Source organism: Corapipo altera, unplaced genomic scaffold (genome assembly GCF_003945725.1).
Source record: "Corapipo altera isolate COAL_440 unplaced genomic scaffold, ASM394572v1 61, whole genome shotgun sequence".
In the NCBI taxonomy this organism is placed as follows: Eukaryota; Metazoa; Chordata; class Aves; order Passeriformes; family Pipridae; genus Corapipo; species Corapipo altera.
The window spans coordinates 4,245,966-4,261,248 of record NW_020884910.1 but is presented as its reverse complement, the minus strand read 5'-3'; the positions used below and the strand labels follow the sequence as shown (position 1 = coordinate 4,261,248).

General features: G+C 44.4%; 1 protein-coding gene across 2 annotated transcripts in view; it reads right to left on the bottom strand.

Moving 5' to 3' along the window:
• UPK1B (uroplakin 1B) overlaps positions 1–13,186 on the bottom strand; it is a 35,774-nt gene extending 22,588 nt beyond the window's left edge. The window contains exons 1-8 of one of the 2 annotated variants that reach the window (XM_027653547.1): positions 13,121–13,186; positions 7,798–7,885; positions 7,047–7,247; positions 5,434–5,508; positions 4,593–4,715; positions 4,117–4,296; positions 3,249–3,332; positions 1,109–2,604 (exon numbers count right to left, since the gene is read on the bottom strand). In XM_027653547.1, coding sequence (XP_027509348.1) covers positions 2,554–2,604; positions 3,249–3,332; positions 4,117–4,296; positions 4,593–4,715; positions 5,434–5,508; positions 7,047–7,247; positions 7,798–7,866 — 783 coding nt within the window. In that variant the 5' untranslated portion in view covers positions 7,867–7,885; positions 13,121–13,186 and the 3' untranslated portion in view covers positions 1,109–2,553. Of the gene's footprint in view, positions 1–1,108; positions 2,605–3,248; positions 3,333–4,116; positions 4,297–4,592; positions 4,716–5,433; positions 5,509–7,046; positions 7,248–7,797; positions 7,886–13,120 lie in introns of those variants that run through there. The other variant, XM_027653546.1, reaches the window with a different exon arrangement.
• Positions 13,187–15,283: the final 2,097 nt, after the last annotated feature.

The following is a 15,283-nucleotide window of genomic DNA, read 5'->3' as shown; positions in this document are numbered from 1 at the left end:
CATGTTTGGCATGTCTGCATAGATCCACCATTGCCTGATCACTTATTTACTGCTTTTATTTTTTGAGAACATGAATCATGAAGTGCAATGGGAGGGAAAGGCTTAGGAAGCAGAAAACAAATGTGAAGAACCCAAACTTAATTGACTTGAGCTGCCATTTATGTAATAGGTCAATGGTATCATTTGCAACTGGTTGGAGCAGTTAATACTGAAATAGTCTCTTTTCTCCTGCAAAATCTTGCAGCATTTTCCCCTATACTGAGTGCAGTGCTATAATCACACCACATTTAGATGCACCAGAAAGGAAGAGACCCCTTGGTCTGAAGCCAAAGACCAGAGAAGGAAAATAATATTTGAACTTACCTGCTTCTGCAGTCCTAAAAGTTTTTTCGCGGCTGTATCTACAGAGACATCCGTGTGCAGAAGGCACTACTAGTCTCTAGAAAGTCCCATAGCCAGTTGTTTCACTCATTTGCAGAGCTACTTGAGTTTCAGAAATAACTCAAGCAAGAGGCCCTTACACAGGAGTGCTTCAATCCACAATGGCTGCCATGGCTGAGGAGTTATTGAAGGGGTTTGGCCAAGCAAGGACAGAGGCTGTGTGCCTGCATTGTCCTTCCTCCCCCATTTCTCTCCTCTCTGCTGGCTGCAGTTGACAGGCATTTGAAATTCATGTCAAGTAGCAGAGAACTCAGTCTTTGCTATTGCTCCTTAATTTGGGCAGATGCTGATTCTCTTAAGATTTCTTTACATTTAGGTGTTACTGTAGCTCTCAGCAGCAGAGACACAAAAAACTCCCAATCCTACCACCAAACTCCCCCCTCCTCCCCTTCAAAAACAAACTCTAACCACTGACATACATGGCTTACATGGTCTATTCATGACTCACGTCTCACAAAAAAAGGGAAGACTAATTTCTTTATGGAATTTCTGAGGGTTCAGGGTCTCCAAGACAGTCACCACCCCACTGAACCAGGGGAGTGGCTGAACCATGAGGACTTTCAGTTCTGAAGGCACACTCACACAGAAAACTTCTATGTTGCAGTTCCGCATTTCTTCCTCAAGCTATTCGTCCTCATATGTGCCTCTTGCTCTTCCCCAGCACTCTAGCAAAGGATTATTCAGAGTTTCTGTAGCATCATGCATCAGAATGGCATTACAGGACATTAAAGCCTGCCTTTGTCCTGCCCCAGACGTCCCAGATACAGACCTTTATTATTTCCCCTTCCCAAACACACCATCTTGAACAAGAGAAAAAATTCACCTCCACTTCTTTTTAATTAGTATTTTGGTGAATATACAAAAACAAAGAATCAAGGCAGATGGCAAGTGTCAGGACATGAACCAGTAGAACTTCCAAAGGATTCATCTTAAAATCATCTACAGGAGCATATTTCTCATGATACGTTTAACTGCTGAAGTGTTCACTAGGAAAGACAGCAGATAAGTCTGGGCCAAAATAAGCAACCTCTATTGAACTAACTGAGAACTGTAAGTGCTGATGCAAGGACTGGATTTGGTTCAGTTAGCACCTTGCTTGCATTTTTCACAAGAGATACTCATTGCCATTATTTGCCTTATGTCCTACCTGATCCAGGGATATGGAAGGGGAATTACATAGGAGATGTAACCATATACATACAGGTAGCCAAAGCAAGAAGCACAGTAAACTAGGGGCATGGGACAGCCACTTTTGCAAAGCCAACAACAGCACAAGACCCTTTGTATTCTGCACGAATTCTATCCTGTAGATGTGTGAAATCTTGTGTGGAGTACAGAATAGCTTTTTGAAGGAGTTGCTTTTCAGGAAGTGAAGATTTTCCTGGACTGGCACTTCTGAAGGTAGGAGTACATGCAGTAGTTTCATCAGCAACAGGAGGTAGGCTTGCTTATAGGCAGCATATTGCTGAGGAATGAGCTAGCCTTTTATTGGGCTTGACTAGCAACACTTTTTCTCTGTGACATGTCTCTACTGCTGACACACTAAAACTCTCAGGAAATCTGCCTTGTTCTAAGGCAAGGGGTGACAGAGACCAGGAAGAGAAGTTGAACAATAAAATACATTAGAGAGGTCTGTAGTCTTCTCCCTTGCAGCATCCATCTTTATTGGTCATGGGAGGTTACAGTTTTGGTCACAAGAGGTTACAGCTTTGCTCACATAGCCCTTGCTGGAGCTTTTAGCATTACAATTTAAATTCAACCTTACTTTAGAGAGCCATGTTTTGCAGCAAGTGTATATGGAGATTTTCTTTACTGATATCATCAGAGAACAAGTCAGATAACTTCTTATCTTATGCTCCAAGGATTTCCTGCACCGTGAAAGAAGGATTGTGCCTCAGCCAGGAGACATAAAGGCTGCAGAACAAGGGGCAAGGAGGGACAAGAAGATTCTTTCCTGCAGTCAGTTCTGTGTGTCAGGTTTTGGAGGGGCAAAAGTATATATGGGAGAGGTAGTGGGAAAACTTCAAATCCTCCATGGCACAAGGAGAATGGAGCAGAAGACAAACGCAGTTTCACACGGCATTTCAGGACAGCACTGAGTACACCGGGCCTTCAGTATTCGATTCCACTCCAGTAGAACATGGTACCAAGGAGGACGCAGAACTGAAAAGACAAGACTACTAAAGTTTCTCTGCTCCCATTTCCTTCTCTCCACCTTTCCCCCATCCTCACTTAGTCCCGTTGCTAGGAGGGACAACAGAAATTCTTGAAAAGCAAAGCTTGTTCAGGCAGAGGAAGCTTAAATTTTTTTATCTGCACAGAAACTACACAGTGAAGAAAGAAGATATGCGCAGCCATAACTATCTGACTGTATCACTCATCTTACTAGGGATTATCTCTCATGAAGCTGCTGAACCCTGAGAGTTTACGTTTAAGAGTACTTAAAACATTCATACAAAGTCTTTAAACTACAAACTGAATTATCTATCATGATTGCTGTTTAGATGATCCAATACCCTTCACAAACAAGTATCTGCAAGCTGTATTTGCTGAGTTGTGTTGTTGAGATGGCGTCAGGACTCATCAGACTAGAAAGCCATCTAGTTCCTCACCTCTGGAAGCCAGAATGGAGGAGAATTTGTAAATGTAGCAGTTAGTGGAGCAGGCTACAGGCAGATAGATGAGGAAAGAATACGATAATCTATGGACATTTTAAATGCGTCAGTCCTGTCATCCACCTCCACCCAGCTGGGTGTGGAATACCAAGAAAAGAGAAGAGGAAATAAAGGCAAATATAAAGTACTTACAGTCCAGCAGAGGATGGCAAAACCAAACCAGGCAACACCCCAGGCATGTGTGTTCACTGGCCCAGAAATAGCGTCATAACAACCCTGTAAGACAACCAGGGATGACTCAATACCAGCTTTGAGTTTTTACTGCAAGGCAAGAAGCTCATCCACTTCTGAGAGAGACTGAGGTGACATCTTCCTCTCCTACTGCAATTTGGGCACCTCGTAGGGTCTGAAAAAACCATGCCAGAGCTACACTGCTTATTGACAACTTCTAGATAACCTACCTGTTTCTAGCTTCAAATGCAGAAATCTATCTCAGACACTTCAAGGACAACTTCCTATGCCATCCACTTGCCAAGTACACTTAGATAACCAAACACAGTTGACACAGAATTGACCTCTAGAATTAAGAAGCTACAGGCAAAATTGGAAGATTGAATGCCTTCTAGAAATGGATGCTAATGCAGAAACTGATGCTCATGACCCAGCAACCTATTTGAATAGATCAGTTGCTGGTCTACTGAAAAGTTCTACCTTGAGGAGAAGAACTGCTGATTTGCTCATATTATATGCACTCATCTTTGGGCTAAGTTTGATTTAGCTGCTGTCCATCTACATATTACAGATGTCACTTCCTTCTGGTGGCATTGGGAGAGTTTTCTTAATAATTCTCTATCCATCAGGAAAGTCTTTATCCTAAAAAAACCCCTTATCCTGTGTTCAGCAACGTGGCCAGGACTCCACTCCAGGCTCTTCTGCTCCAGAAGAAAGGAGAAACCCAGAGATTACAGCAGAGGAGAAAGGCTATTCACAGTTTCTTTCCCTTCCAGAAAGGCATTGTTGACTGACATATATTAACTGGAAAAAGCAGGGATGATCTTACATTGCTGTTATAATAGCCAGGGACTCCAAGTTTGCAGCCATCAAGGTTGACGGGAAGCCCTTGGGCATCCATGGCACAGCATTTTCGTGGCCAGGGGAAGTCAGCATCGTTGTGTGTGGAGCGGAATGCAGACGTGTACTGCTGCCAGTCGGAGGGGCCTAGCACCCCACAGCAATGGTTCTGCAGGGTGAGAGAAGAGAATAGTCTTTATGGGCCCAGGCCACAGCCCCACACATGTCTGGACACTGCACATGGCTGGTTAGGCATTAACTACAGATTTATGGGAGAGATTTTTGAAGTGCCTGCCTATGACAGTCAATCTGATAAACAAGCAAAAGGGGGAGTATGTCAGAACTTTCTTTAAGGTTCAAGGCAGATGCCATCCTCTTTATTACTGAGTGGCCCCAAGAAAGACTTGAAATTCCAGACCTGCAGAGCATTTACTAATTAGTGACTTTTATTATTGTTATTATTACCTGAAGCATGAGTTTATCCCACGTCTTTGTGACCCCTTCAGTCATCCATTTGTCATTGTTATTAGCTGGCTCTGCCTTCTGATACCTCTCCAGCATTTGCTTCAGGAAGAGATTTGGAGTGAGCTACCGAAAAAAACCAAGAGTTGGTTGATGCAAAAACAATGTAAATAAGTAGCCATGTAAAGCAAATATAGGGTTATTTGGGGAGGGTTTGTTTGCTTGTTTCAGTGTCTTGATGAAGAACAGGAATGCTGCCTCTACCCTGGTTTTACACAAAAGAGAATAAAGAACAGGATTTGAGGACCAGGAGCAAGAAAGATATAGATCTTAAGCAGGCACTACCAGATGTCAGACCACAGGAGATGTGCAGAAGCTATGGGTTGCATTTGATATGTTGCTTGGAACCACAAATCATTTTGCTCTCCACCAATATCTTCAATAACCCATGTAATCTTTCTCTCACTAGTAACATTGCCTGGGGCAATACTGAAGATTTCTCTTTGACGTGTATAATAGATTAATCAGTCTGTAGCTGAAAGACTAAACACTGTATTGATGATTCAGCTAACCCACGCTATTATTTCCTTAACTGTAAGGTCGTAAACATTTTAAAATGTTAAAAATAACAAAACTACGTTAGAAAAAACAAAGTTATTTCCTTGATTAGAATAATGATGTTGGAGTCTTTCCCTGTAGGGCTGTCTTCTGCTTAGCAGTAGTCCTATGAGTTTACACTGTACTATCACATAGGCCATTTACTACACGGAACAGGACAACTGTGTGCCCTAGAACTGCACTTCCCAGTGCAGTTAAAAGAATACATCAGGAAAGAAATACTCACGAAGTCTCGGTGAGTCGCTGCCGTGATACAAGAAGCCATTTCAAATGCAAAAGTAATCAGCATCAGAATGATGTACTGTGGGAGACAGAGAGCAGAGTTAGTTCTTAGAGAAACAGTTACGCATTTTTTTCAAGATTAAGCCTGAAACCCTACTCAAGGTAAAGGTGGCCAGGCTATCATAGTTTCTTCAGTCCTCTCTGTGCCCCTGAATGTTCATATAGCCTTTCCCTGTGCTTGTTTCAATTTGCAATCTGCTTTCTTGAAGGTAAATGGCTGGAATTGTTCCCCATCTCACAGATAAGATTTCATCAGGACCTCATGGCATTAAGACTACACTGCCTTTATGGAAAACATTTTGCCTGATATGTCCTAGAATAACATTTGCCCTTTTCTTTGTTGCAACTCATTGGTAACCTATGTTTGTGTCATGTCTTCTCCTTCCATTTGACAGCTACAGGCTTTTCAGCAAGAAGCTGTTCACTCCTAGCAGGAGAACTTGTGCTTTGGGGAAACAGAAGGTGCAGTTTAGGGTATCATTCAGATCCTCCTGATTTTTCATCATCGGATTTCCTTAACACTCCTACACTGTGAGCAAAGATCCTTCACGAAAACAGATTCCAAGGGTCACCTCTCATTGTCTATTTCACTCCTTCTTTTCCCTTTTCTGCACAATCCCTTTAACATTTTCCATATTCCCTTTGGAGTTCTCATGTCTGTTTCTACTCTCATATTTTATAATGTTCATCTCTGATTCAAGTTTCCTTCTTATCCCAGCTTCTGTCCCTTGTACCCTCTCATATGTCTCAAATCAGAGCTTTGGGATTTAGCCAAGACACCAAAATTCAGAGTTAAGGGAATTCTATTTCCTCAGCTGTTTGCTGGCAAATTCCCTGGTACAAGAATTCAGATCTCTGAGTGCCTCTTGTCTAAAACAGATACCCTGCCACTCCACAACAATCCAAGAGAGAGCCGATTCCAGAGTTTTCAGCTCCACCTTTTGTTCATACAAGCATCAGCTAAGTTTTGCCACTAATGTTTGGCCAGACCAAAGGACTAAGTAAGACACTGTACAAAGATTTGTTCACATCTTAACGTTGTCCTCGGCTTATCCAAATCTCTGTCCCCACCCCTGTAATTTCTGCCTGCCTGCTGATGTCTAATGTTCTCAACTGCATCCATATTTGGTATACTGACACTTACTAATGCCTTGTACAGAAATAATTACTTATCAGCTCCTAAACTGAATGATGCATGACAGCTGAAAAGCAGTAAGGGGTGGGGAGAAACAAGGATCTAAACCACATCCCAGATATATGTGATTGCACAAGTGCTTCTGCATTGCTTAAGGGCAAGGTCAGGGTCAAGCCAGTCAGCTTAAACCTCCACTGTGGCCACCTCCATCCATTCCCTCAGCCTGGTCTGGGATCTTCTCATGCATGCATCTTCGCAGGAGTCATTTTCTGGGACACCACAGCCATGACCAAGAAGAACCTTTGGCTCCTCATCGCTATAAAAGCTGTCTTTGCTCATTGGTTGATTACTGAGGTGATCAGGGAAACTAAGCAGCATTTGTTGTTTGATAACAATAGGTAGGCAAACTTTCTTATACTTACCACCAGCAGCAAGGTCCTGTTGGACTTGATGATTCCAATGATACCAAGGATAGATAGAGCAAACAGTGCAAAGCCAACAAAGATGCCAATCCAGGCAGCAGCATAGATGCCATCATTTTCTGTGGCTTCCAGCAGAGAGTAGAGACCATGTGGATCAGACACAAAGTAGATACATTCTGCTGTCAGGGCAATGCCACACATCTGAGAAGCACAAGTGTAGGAAATGCATTAGATCAAGCTTCCCTAAAGAAATAGGAGAGACAGAAGCAGGCATAGACTGTTTTCCTTTCATTTGATTGCCTGACAAATGGGAGCTACTCAACTCCTCCTCTGCCCAGCTCTACAATTTCTTGTATTGTGTCTTCACAGAAGAACTGCAGGCAAATCTCACCCTACCTAGACCTGAGAGGTCTGGCCTAGGATCTGAGGATGTTGTTATGAAAGAATGAACAAAACCATTCCATCATTATATGGAGAGAGATGGCTGGAAAGATGTTAGCCATCTCCTGATGACAGTTCTACGACTCTTCCCCTAGAACTTACCTTGGTCTTCTGGATCAGCCCCTGCTGTCCCTTTCCCACCAAACTGATCATCTAGAACAGCTCTCCTTTTCCTCTTCTCTCACACTTTATTGGATTATTTATGTGTGGACTTCACACTTGAAGAAGGATTTCACATCTGAAAACTGCTGTTTTTAAGAAGTGTCATACTGGAAGGAAGCCTCCACCGTACTTGTTCCACTTCACTTACCCCAATGACCGCATTTCCAAAGACTAATAGACCCTGCAAAATGTGTATGCAGTCCTCACTTTTTGCCATCTTTAGTTCTTCATGCAACCTAGGAAAAGCCAAATACAGTCTTCAATTAGTCCACCAGTACAATATGGTTCACAAAGAAATAGAAATTATCCTTGAGGAGAAGGATACATAGAACTTGCCAGCCTGTCTGTACACCTCTCACCCTTTGCTTTGTAGTAGTTTCAGAGGAGAAACTTCCCCAGGTATTAATCTGATAACTCAAACTCTCCATGATACTTGAGCTACAGAAGACTGGGACCACTTTGAGGGCATCATGTCTTCATCTTTGTTTTGGGTAGGGTTTTCATCATCACAACAGCACCCATGCCAACCTCAGCTCACGGTGTTGCATTTCCACCTAGCCAGAAACACCAGCTACATCGAGATGGACAGCGGACAAGTTCAGTGCCCTCACCTCACTCCTCTTCCAAAGGAGCCAGTGTTACTCCAGAGCATGCTGTCCACCCAGCTGGCTGTTTCACTACCATGGGACTGAACTGATAGGCACCGTGCCTTAGCTGTATCCCACACATGTACCTTTGGTGCAGGGCTTGGCTGCACTTTGCTAAGGGTAGCCCATATCCCACCCGTGTTGGAAGCTGGGGCTGAACCCCGCAAGCCAGGTGGGAGGGAGGGAGGGAGTAGCTCAAGCTGCAGCTGGTTCATGGGAGCCAGGAGAAGTAGCGTTCCCACCAAATTCCTGAGAGTGCTATATCCTGCAGTCTGGAGTCAGGTGCCCCGTGTCAAATTCATCCCCTTTCAGAGAGAGCAGCATAAAGGCACTAGTCAGTGGTATGAGAAATCTTGGAGAAAGAAACTCAAATGCCAGCTCCTACGAAGTCCTTCTTTCAAAGGGATGGAACATGTGTCTGCATGGAGAGGGGGAGGGAAAAAACCCAAACCCAGAGACAGCTGCATTTGCCAGGTGGTTAAGAAAATATAAACCCACAAAGAAAGGCTGAAGTTGGCCCAACTTAAGCAGACAACAGGAAAAGCAGCTTTAACATCCTACTTCTGCCAGAGTACCTGCGCTTGTGTGTCTCTTGCTGAGATCACTGACTCTATGATTCTTCAAAGAAGCTGTGGGAATATATAAGCAGACACAGGTGTCAATGAAGGGGACTTTCCTGAGGAACAGATAATTGTGAGACCTCTCTAACAATGCCGCCTAAGCAGCTGCCCTATTTGGGGTATGCAAGACTTCCAACAGTGACAGATGGAAAACAGGTATTTCCTACTACTCTTTCTGCAGTGGTTTGAGGGTTAGGCATAGAGACATCTCCAGTGCTCTCACCATTATACCAGCAGAGCACATAAATATTTTCTCTTTTCCTATGATAGCATGTGTAGGCATGGCCATTATTTCTAGGGTGAGAAGCCATTTTTAGTCACAAACAGGTGTTTGGAGGCCAGACCAATATATATGAAGCTGTATGGCTCTGTATTTGCAAATGGCAGGCTCATGAGGTCAACCTGAAGCTCTGTCACTGCCAAACTTCCTGACCAGTGAGTATGTCCAGGGGGTCACACAAAACTGTTTTGCAGGTCAAATCTGGATCTGGGCAATGTTTGGCCACATGTTCAGCAATACAGCGCTGCAAATTCTGGCAAACCTGAGATGGATCCTGGTCCTCTACTCATCTGAAAGCTGGAGAGATTGCTGTCTGGCTCATGGACCTGTGTGCTTCAAACTCCAGAGATTTTAGAAAAGCTTTTAGTTATTGCAATATAAAAAACATGACAAGCCAGGGAGCAGTCCAAAAAGCAAGAAAATCTTTCCTGCTCAAATGCAGGCACTTGAACTCTGACTACCACATTGAAAAGCAGGTCTGCTCCAGCTGCCATGTAAATACCATGGTTGAGCGTGAGATGCTTCTTCAGTGTAACAACAGTGCTCACACCTTGTATGTGGGCCGTCCATCTGGCCCATGCTCTTGCCTCCCCAGAAGCTGGCTTTCTTCTCCTCCTTGGCGGGCAGAGCCCAGTTTACTCCTGCCTCCCCTTGGGCAGCTATTACTACAGTCACATGAGTTGGAGAAAGCAATCCTCTTCTCCTGGGCTTAGCCCATCTCTTAGGCTACTGTAGTTGTGAAGAAAACTGGACACAGTCACCACCACACAGGTATCAGCTGGAGAGTGGCAAGTTTCTGTTTCTCCTTAACTAAGTCCAATAAGATTGCAGCATGGAGGGAAGCAGAGAGACCAGGAGGAGGAAAAGGGAAGGAAAAGCCTTTACTGTAGATCTAAAAATAAACACTGTAATGATGTTGCCGTATTTCTGTGAATTCTCCCTCTACCTTAAGTCATTGGCATTGAAAGAGTCCATTACTTGGTATTCACTTTATTCCCCTGTGCCACATATGGCAACCCTTTGTCTGACTCCTTCTGCATTTCAGGTGGTCCAGTATCATCATCACCAATCAGAGACCATGCAGGTACTCCAAGGCCATAACAATAGCTGGGCAGCTGGAGAGCCAATCCTTCAACAGGCCCCAGAGGAGAAGCTGTGGAAGATCTGGAGCTTTCCACCTACTATCTGCTCCTCATGCCTCAGAGGAAAGCTGCATTAAGCAAGAGCAGATAGCACAGCACTTGGTGCTGGTACATGAGTACACAGGCATGAGGCAAACCTTAGCCAACTTGCCCAAGGCAAGCTGCACAGAGATGTGACTCACAACAACTGTGATGTGACCTGACAACAACTCGGGTGTGACACTGGTAGGCAGCCCTTCTCCCAACCCCCAGAGACACAGGTGCATCAGCCTCTGCCTGTGGACACAAATGCATTTAGAGGTAGAGGAGCTTTCTTCCTGGGCTGGTTAGGATTAGTTTTATGACCCAAATACAGTTTTCTGGGGCTTCTGTGAACTCCCAGAGGAAACTGGAGCTTCAGCTACAACCAGTATCCAAAAGCTCCACATAAGAAAGCAGCCAGGTCCTGAGATTTCAGCCTTGACCCAGTGTTTCTCAGCACATCCCAAAAACCTTGCAATTTAGCTGAGGTATTCAATTATTACTACCAGAGACTTTGCTTCATTCTCCAAGCAGCTTTGGAAAGGTGTCTGTTTTTCTCATTGTATGGAAAAACCCTATATCCCTTCTGAAGCACATATCTCTTCCTCTTTCTGATGTACTGGTCTCAACCCAGACTGCAACTTCTCCCCACTCCTCTCCACTCAGACTCCTCAAATACTCCTGACACTCCCTGGTTCCAGCTGAGCCTGTTTGAGTTCAGAAGCAGTGGTAGCTCTGCCTCCCCCTCCCCCTGCTCCTCCAAAAGTTGCAGACAGATCTGCTTTTTCCATGCCCTTTGAGCTTTCTTGACCTCTCCTCACTTCTTCTGCTCACAAGTGCTGTGTTAGACCTGCAGCACAACTGTGGGAGATGAAAAGGAAGCTTCTTTCTGCAGAGGATGGCTTCTGCCCTTGTGTTTGAGGTGATAATCTCATACAGGGTTTGAAAGGAAGCCCTTCTGCCAGCAGTTCCTGGATTCAAGTGGAATTTGGGCTCTGTTGTGTGCCCTTCACACACATTGGGCTGGTTGATCTTTTGAAGCCTCCATACCCTATTTCTATAGAACAGGACAGGATTTCAGTGGCTTTACAGACGAATTCCCCTTTTTAGCCTAGCTCTATTCCACCTCTTGACAAAAAAGCCACGGGTTAAGAATTGATTTGGCATTGTCACATGCAGAAGCCAGTGGCATTTTGATTGTCTTGTGTTTTGTGGTACTTGTCAAGCATTGTGACAAAGGGATGTCAAAAACCACCTCTGTGAGTTATTATTTGCTTCTAAACCCTGCTCATGGAGGTTTCTCAGCATGGTGGTGGGGCTTACAGGGGCCTCACATCACCCCTTGCTGCCTCAGTGTCCCCGTGCAGGGCGTTGCATTCCCATCCCCAGGTGCAAGGAGGCGGAGACAAAGGACGTGTTTGCCTAATTACTCATGGGCTCCGCACGCCTCGACTGAAGGGCTCTGTACCACTCGAGCGCAACTAAGCAAACCCAGCTGTTCAACGGCAGAAACCTGGTCCTTGCCTGTACACCCCTCCAGCACAGAGGCCCAGGCACCACACCTCCCATCCCTTGTGCTCACCCCACCCTGTGGGAGAGCCTGTCTCCACAGGCAGAAGGGAGATGCCTGGGCTAGTCCTGTGGTGCTGATGGACAGAAGTCACTGAGGTGGAACTGCTGCCGGAGGTGCTGTGCCAATGCCAGCACCAGTGCCGTGGGAAGCCTCTGTGAGCCACAGACCTGCCCACACCCGGACCTGCTGTGGAGTCTGATGCATTAAGTGATAAAACTACTATTTTTTTTTTTTTAATTAGTTACAGTGGAAAATTTAGCCCCTAAGGGACTTAAAAAGGAGGTATTTTCCAAGCGCTTGGGTCATCATCAGAGTTACGCAGGTTTTAAGAGGATGTAATTTAATATGTTAATGATGAGCTTGTACTTGATGCGCTGTAAGAAATCAAATGCTTTGCAAATATCAATTCATCATATGTTTACTTATTTTAAAGCAAACACCTCCTGTGCACACAAACTCGTGTACTCCTCCTGCCCCTCCGGACTTTTCCCAATGCTCCACCTACCCCAAAGTGCAGCCATCTCTGACAGAGAACTGCTTGTATGTTAGGAGTCAACCACACTCCGAAAAGGAAGAGCCAGACAGTTATTTTGTGCTACCAGGGAGAAAAATAAAGCAAAACCAAAGCTTGGCATCAAGAAGGGGTCAGAGACTAATTAAGTTTCCTTTGGAGAGAGATTGCTATGAAATGAAGCCTATGTGAACAGTGGAGTGGATGGTAAATCATCATCAAGCATAATTACCTCGGAAATAGCGCTGGGAGGTAGGTTTTTCCTCTCTCCCTTATTAGTTCAGCACAGCAAAAACAAGAGGGTTTTTTTTCCTTTCCTATATTCACAAGTGAGAGGGAATTACAAGATTCATCTTCCTCTGCAACATTTTTTCTTTTTTTCTTTTACACTCAGATTTACAACAGGTTTAATTTTTCCATTCCCTCCTACCCAGTCTTTAGGAGAAAAAATATGAAACAAATTAAAAGAGCCATAGAGAAGCCAGAGGAAGAAAAATTAAATACTTGATAATTTACTGCAGTTAATCTTATCCAGGTACCAGATTCCCATATACTATACACAGTCCAGGAACTAAAATAAAAGACATTAAACATAAGACCTGCCTTTTCTCCTAACAGACGCTTATGGCTCACATGCCTCATTAAGAGGAAGATGATGACCAAAGCAAGGCACTCACCTCTCTCTTCTTGTGATGCTTCCCAGCAGAAATCCCAATGCACCTGCAAAGCCAACAAAGCCCCTTTCTCCCACCTCCACTGGGCTTTAAAGAGCCCAGGTCGCTTGAGGAACGTGCTGTGTGATTGGTAGGGTGCCCATCACATGAGTAAAACTTTTTTTCTAGCCAAACCTGTTCCCCAGTCCTCCTGGGACCAGAGGGTGTCTCTGTGATTCTTAGATCGTATTGGAATGCTGTTGTGCTGAAAACACAAAGCTTTAAAGAATTTCTATTATTATACTCTTGAAAGGGTGGATGAATGAGTCACTCATATGAGTTACTTGAACTTTAAACATGATGGGTAAATTGGAAGGACGTAAGTATTGCTAGACTAAAAGATTACTGGACTGCTATTTGAACGTGGGTATAAGAAGAATGCACTGAATAGAAACAGAGATTAAATTAATTTTAATTTTCCATTTAATTATGTTGCATGGGAAAAAATCCAGTGGTTTGGGTTGGGTCCATTTTCATCTTATTTAGTTTGGGATTTTTTTTGGAAACAGAAGTGTAAGCACTGGTTACTCTGCAAGACACTGTGGATAACACAAAAAGGGGGAAGACCATCCCATTTCCTTGGACCCTCTGGATTTTTAACATATTCAGTCTTATTAAGACTGAGCAAAGTCAAGCACAGACATATATATTAGTTGGCCTGTGATGAACTGAGAAGGACTAAGGCTGAGGAACACGGCAAAAAAAGGAATGTCTCTCACCTTCCTCTCCCTAACTTATTCCAGTCCAAATCTTCCAAAAGGCCATGACTCATGTTACTGGAGCCTTGAGCATGTCTCTGGGAAAAGCACAGGTGGTTGTGCTCAGTGTTCCTCATCTACTGCCGCAAAACCCAGCCAAATAAATAATGGGCTTGGGAAGGGTGAGAGGAGTTCCATGTTGTTAGAGCCTTCACAAGTCAAAAACAAACATGAAAATTACATACATATATCCCATTGGTAGCCATCCTGGAAAATATTTTGTGTGAAATTAGTGAGAACTGAAATAGTTCTAACATCGTATGGATCCTTTGGTACCTGGAGAAAACTGAAGAGAGGTTCAACTCTTGCATGAGATCCCTGTGAGATTTCTCCCTGAGGAAAGGACAGTGCTTTCGGCATTTCCAGCACCATGAGGTAAACATGAGCTATAAACAAAAGAAGACCCAGCCATTGTAGTCTGATCTGGCAGACAGGTACAAGAAAGTGGTCATTTGGCTCCTCAAGCATACAGATGCTTATTTGTCTAGACTTAAATAACTCAGATCTCCTTGCTCACTATTTGTGCTCCTTACATGTGAAGTCTATTTTGGTGCAGCCGCCATCCCATATTTTGGCAGTGTTGGCAGGACCAGGTGTTTCACACCAGCTGGTTTGCTCAGCTCCAGGAGGGCAGGCTCCCATTGTTGTTGTTGGACACTGGAGCAGCTGGTGGGGGAAAAGGCAGTGTACCTCCTGAGCATATCAGTCTGGGCAGTGATTAGACACAAGCCTGCTGTGGTAAGACACTCCTCACCTCTCATCTGGAAATATTGTTTTCGGAAAAGCAGATGAGGAAAGAGGAGAGAGGGAAGTGGAAGCTGGCAGTGAAGTTCGTAGTTCTGCCAATCACCAGCACTGGTGCAGCAGAGCTCTTGCAGCTCTGCAGCCCTGTCCAGGATACTGCAAAAGGCTGTTAGAGTGAATCCTTCTTTGGGCCCGAAGAGAGGGTAAGGCTGGGGTGGGTGGTGGTCACTCCTCAGCTGCCATCACCATTTGTCTGCTCACAATTTGTTAATCTGGCTTCGAATCTGGGTAAGAATATTTTTGGAGCGAAATTTGATATGGAGAAGGAGAGAGCGGGTGAGAAGTTTTGTTTGTTTCTTTGCACTTCTCTTGGTGTGTGCTGACAAGGTTAGTCTGTAAGTTTGCCTGAATGCCCATGCAGAGGAGGGTCAGAGACCTTGTCCGAGCAAGGGAGTGGAGTGGGGCTGAAAAGCCATGCAGTGGGAAGTGCCCCCATGGGTACCTCCACTGGGTTGCCTGCAGCTCTTTTAGCCTGCCTGTGTCTGTGTTTTTGTCTGTATCTGTGCTGGCATACTGCAGGTGGACCAACACTTCTATATTGCCAGACACATACATTTATGAAAGC